The sequence below is a fragment of the Sander lucioperca genome, chromosome 13 (genome assembly GCF_008315115.2).
Source record: "Sander lucioperca isolate FBNREF2018 chromosome 13, SLUC_FBN_1.2, whole genome shotgun sequence".
Lineage (NCBI taxonomy): Eukaryota > Metazoa > Chordata > Actinopteri > Perciformes > Percidae > Sander > Sander lucioperca.
Window position 1 is genome coordinate 10,627,355 of NC_050185.1, and position 5,633 is coordinate 10,632,987.

The following is a 5,633-nucleotide window of genomic DNA, read 5'->3' on the forward strand; positions in this document are numbered from 1 at the left end:
CAAAGGGTCATGAGGTTTTTTTATACTCTTAATGAATCTGTATTTATAAAGTATTTCAGGAGATAAAATCTCCTTAGTGTGACCAACCGGTCGTGGTAGATTGCCACCCACCAATGAGCCAGGTTCTGTCTGAGGTTTCTGCCTGTTAAAAGTACGTTTTCCCTCACTGCCACTGCAATAAGTGCAATTGCTCTTGAAGGAATTGTTGGGTCTCTGTGAATTATAGAGTGTGGTCTAGACCTACTCTATCTAGTGTCCTGAGATAACGTATGTTACGATTTGACACTATAAATAAAATGGAATTAAATTGAGTTAGTGTTTTGTTGGGCTCTTTTTGTCCTCCATTTGGACATTACTCCGATGTGGAGACCCATCTGTATGGACAACAGGCCCAGGGTCTGTTTCATTGACCGTCTCTGCATCTGCATCCATGCCATCACTTGCATCTACGCCACAGTCCGTTTGGTTCAGCTGTCGCTCCAGCAGAGTGATGCGCTGCTTCAGCCGTTGCTGAGTGTTGTTGTATTCGCTGAGCAGACGGGCAAAGCGAGTCTGAAGTGTGTCCAGAGAGGACTCCAGCCTCTCCACCTTCTCCTCTGTGTCCTCTTTCTGCAGCCCGCCGCTCTCTGTGTTCTCATCCAGCAGACCCTCCTTCATCAAGATCTCCCGGCCCCTCTCCTCTAGTACAGTCTTAGCATTTGGATACTCGGCCACTGCCTCCATCAAGTCATCCTTAGAGAGGCAGAAGAGATCCGAGTATCCCAAGCTGCGAATGTTGGCTGTCCGACGATTTCCCATTTTACTACCTTTTATGTTCAGGATGCTGATTTCCCCGAAGCAGCTGCCAGCGGTGAGGAGAGCGTACTGTGTGACCCCGTCATCAGCTACCACAGCCAGCTTCCCCTCTTTAATGATATACATCTCCTTCCCTATGTCCCCTTTTCTGCAGATGTAGTCCCCTGGACTGAAGACCTGGGGGCGTAGTTTGAGCACCAGCTCCACAAGCAGGCCTGCCTCACAGTCTTGAAAAATGCGTACTTTCTTCAGGGTCTCCAGGTGTACATTAATAGCAATCTCAGCCCGCAGTTTGTTTGGCAAATTCTTTAGCACCTCCTTCTCGTCTACTGCTTTCTTGTTGGTCCAGAGGTAGTCGAACCACTTAATGACACGTGTCTCCAGTTCTTTGCTGACTTTGCGGAAGTGCATGTAGTGTTTGATGGCATCGATCCGGGCTTGAAACTCGGCACGGGTGGCATTCATGTTGGAAATCATGGAGCCAACGTTTCCCACAATTGTAGCAAAGATCAGCACCCCAACAAGAAAGTCAAAGACCACAAATAGGTACTCCTCATCCCGCACAGGTGGAGGCATCTCTCCAATAGTGGTAAGAGTAAGAGTTGACCAGTACAGACAGTAGACGTAACTCCGAGTCAGGGAGGAAAACTCAGGTTTGGAGTCGTCTGGGTACACCCAAGTGTCCGAGCCAAATCCCAAAGAATTGGATATAGCGTAGAAGATGCAGGCGTTCCAGTGAATGATGATCAGGATGTAAAGCACTAAGTTGCCGATACGGAAGATGTTGGGGTAGTTGGTGCGTGTCTCAGTGCGGTCAAAGAATTCAAACATGCGCGGGAAGCGCAGCAGACGGTTGAACCTGAGCTGTGGTGTGTGGATGCCGGTGACGATGTATGCCAGATCAGTGGGCAGGATTGACAGTACATCCAGCTTGAACTGTAATGTTCTGATGTAGCTGTCTCTAAGCTTGGCATGGTCCTTCACCAGCAAACCTTGTTCCAGGAATCCTGAAACAAGAAGAATAGAGCACACATTTAGCTGAGCAGTGATCTCAGTTCACTGTAGTTTTATTTCTGCATTTTAGCATCTTTCAGCTCATTGTTTTGGTTTTCTGTCCTGCAACTTTACTGTTTGACGCTCTCATTTACCCAAGACGATAATATGTCAGTGTTGTGTTTACAACTTGATTTGCCCCCCCCCCTAGAAGTTTCTAGAAGTGCTAAGTTAAATTGGGTCATCAAATCATTGGTTAATGGACTGAAAGTGACCAAAAGTATGCCAATTTCAACCAGGATTGTCATATTTTTCCACAAACAAAAACGTGTACCTATGAATCACATACAAATATACACATTGGCAATTTAAAGCTTTGCACTTCTGTGGTGTAATACATTGTGTCGTGACGCCACAAGCTGTATTTTGAAATAGGTTACCTGTGCGAAGACGAACGCAAGTGTCCATTATGTACACAAAGTCAGAGAGGTAGTCCAACACCAGCCAGCAGATGTAATTGTCCACCTGTAACTGGTCAAAGCATGCCCTGAGAATATAAAATGAAAAATGATTCACTGCTCCAACCTAAAAAGTAGACAGTGCACCCATTAACTACATCCATCACCCATCTCTGGAGGCTGCAGGGCCCTAACAGATAACAACTGTGGTGTTATTACCTCACTACAACGAAGAACCAATTGTAGAGCACCGCTATGGCGATGACAAATAACCAGCGGTAGTAGGCGTTATCGGATGGGGACACCACAAACAAATCCCACTTTTTCCTGAAAGCATGGAGAGATTGCAAATATTACAGTCTTAATAATACAGTTATATTTCTGTAGAGTAGTTAGTACATATTACTGCAAAGACATGGAGAAAAATAGAAACAGCTGCAAGAGCAATGCAACACAATATCTCTGAAATACATAATATTATTTCTAGCAACTGAGAATTTGTGTTGTGTGTGCATTATGCATTATGTGTCCTTATTTAGTGAAGCAAACATTAAAAATACTGTACAGTATATTGCAATCGCATATACAGCAACATAAACTATCACAGAGTTGAATCAACACCTCTGAGTGCTGACCTGCCCCTTTTTGCTAAAACCAGGACATGTCTATGACCTAATGGACACATTGAGGCTTTATGTTTGCCCTCTGATTTGCTCAAGTGTCACTGTGTTGTGACCTCTGGGCAAATTTGAACCTAAACATTAATGCTGTGTGCAGAAGAGGTGACTTTTAAAAAGTCTGTGTTTCTGGTATCAACAGAATTTGTCAGTATTACAGTATCAGTATTATGTTTTACAAAGGTAGTTTTTTTACTAGAACTGGATTGCGTGTTTCTATTCTTCAGGTCACCCAGTGCCTACAGTGTATATCAAAGTGCATAGTAATGGTTCAGGGTGACAGATGGCAGGCATACCTAAAGATCCCTTTGGCATTGTTGCCATTGGCATCTGGTTGCGTGTTGCTGATGCGGCTGGGGGCCGTTCTCAGCTCAGGGCCACGAAAGCGCTCCAGGAAGGAATCGGGCCGCTCCTCTTCCTCCACCAGGCTTCTGTGTGCCCATTCCCTCAGTCTCACCACCAGGCTCACCAGTCTGATACACACACACACACACACACACACACACACACACACACACACACACACACACACACACACACACAAGAAATATACAAGCTCTCATAACATTTTGAAGAACTTTTTCTGCATATATGAAAGTAACAGCATGACTATGACATATGGCTATGTAGCTTGACTACAATCTCATTTGGTCTCATTTTGGCACTCTTATATGATTTTTTTCTGTCACGTACCTCCCTACGTTACTTGGTGTAACTCCAGTTTGGGAACCAATAGGTCAGATGATTCTACTAGGAATCACAATTTATTTGAAACATTTATGTAAAAAATTACATTTATTTCGACGCTTTCTTCCAAAGCGACTTACAATAAAATGTAAAAAGTAACCTTTAAACATATTAAATTGTTTTGGAAAAACTTCTTCAAAGTAGATTGTTTTTGTCTTGGCTTATCCAGCATATATTTTTGGATACATTTACTTCTTTTACTGTAAAAAATTCCATTTTTTAACAAGTTGTTGTTCTTAAAGTGTTTCTGTAAGCAACTGAAAAAATCCAACATGGTCTGATCTGATCTTCTTTTAACAAATGTTTGCATTTTTTTCTTTAGACTCTGGGATAGGAACAGCTAAAACTACATCAAGAATTAGTTTTGCACAATGACAGAATAATATGTGGAACCATTTCTCTGGTTATATGCTCCTAGTACACAAAATGCTTCACCAACATTTTGGTCATCATGGTCTTTGGGTGCTAGAATCCAGTATACATTAAGTGTTATTTTATATAGTGTGTGACCTTAAAGGTCCCATTTTATGCTCATTTTCAGGTTCATACTTGTATTTTGGGTTTCTACTAGAACATGTTTACATGCTTTAATGTTAAAAAACTCATTTCTCATACTATCTGTCTGAATATACCTGTATTCACCCTCTGTCTGAAAAGCTCCGTTTTAGCACCTGTCTCTTTAAGGCCCCCTCCCACAAAAAAGCCCTCAAAGTGTGCTCTGATTTGTAAGCAGTACCGGGTCTTACGTATCTGTCCTCTTTCTGCACCATCATTACAGCCGGGGAATGACAGTTACGGCACTGTAACAGCATTTTCTCCTTAGTGTAGTTATGACATCACAACCGTACGGAAGTCCTGATGGCTTGTTTAAAGGCACTTTTTCTGAATACAGCTGTGTGCAGTGTGAGTTTTTTTTTTTTTATACCTTTACAGTATTTATGTAGTATCTCGAACTGCTTCATAATCACAAAAGCCATGAAAATCTCACTTTTTACAATATGGGACCTTTAAAAACACTTAAACAAATCTCTTTCTGTAAACTTTTGTGGGCTGTTTTCAAAAAAGCCATCTAAACATTTGCGACAAAATAAGATAAAATAACATAAATAGAGCTGCACAATAATGTTTCATTAGTTTCTAAAAGCTTAGTGAAGAAGGGTGACGTGCCACGATGTTGGAGCTTTACCTTGAGATGGCTCCGTCCCTTTGAAAAGAATTGCGTCCATTAGGGTCGAGAGCAGCAATTTTTTGTAGCTCTGAGGATGTGTCATCACACACAGATGGCACCCTGGGAGTGAAAACACACCAAAAAAACACACGTCAGCGTTTACATGTTTGCACATTATATGCTTTGCTTCTCTGAAACAAACCTCTAAGACAAATACATAATAGATGATTTTAAAGTTGTCCTCACCGGCTGAGAATACTCTCGGCTCTCTCGATCTCCTCATTCAAGGTGGTCTTCACTGACAGGTTGTGTGGCGACCGATTTCTCTCAGCCGTGTGGCCCGTCATCTTCAGACCTGCAGGTGTGGACAAACACTCATGTTACAGCGTCCTTTGCAGTCATCTACTCAATGTGAGGCAGTGTTGAGCATGGTTTCAGTTGACTTTTCCTGTCACTGTGGCAGCAGAAGAGAGTTTTTATGGTTTACAAGGAGTCTATGGGAGTGTTTATGGTGCGTGTGTATAGTCAGGGGACAGGGGGACGACTGGGACTGGTGTGCCACACTCCCTCACCTGGCCCGCAACACAGCAGCTGGTTGCTGTGGTGACAAAAGCAGCTACAAGAGCAACTGTGTGATACAGATTCTGCATTGTTTAAAATACAGTTTTGTCAGGGTGGAGGTTCACCTAAAATACATTTCCAACCACAACAGTAGTGCCCCCCCCCCTCCCCATCCCAAAATATGAGGGCAGTGAGAGCTTATAAATTCAATTCAATTCAATTTTATTTATAGTA

General features: G+C 42.6%; 1 protein-coding gene across 1 annotated transcript; it reads right to left on the reverse strand.

Moving 5' to 3' along the window:
- Nucleotides 1-277: 277 nt before the first annotated feature.
- Nucleotides 278-5,193, reverse strand: cnga2b (cyclic nucleotide gated channel subunit alpha 2b). The gene is made up of 6 exons (XM_031320286.2): nt 5,085-5,193; nt 4,857-4,958; nt 3,220-3,396; nt 2,466-2,573; nt 2,229-2,335; nt 278-1,802 (listed from the first exon to the last, which is right to left on the reverse strand). The coding sequence occupies exons 1-6, from the start codon at nt 5,183-5,185 to the stop codon at nt 313-315; spliced, it is 2,085 nt and encodes a 694-aa protein (XP_031176146.1). The 5' UTR covers nt 5,186-5,193; the 3' UTR covers nt 278-312.
- Nucleotides 5,194-5,633: the final 440 nt, after the last annotated feature.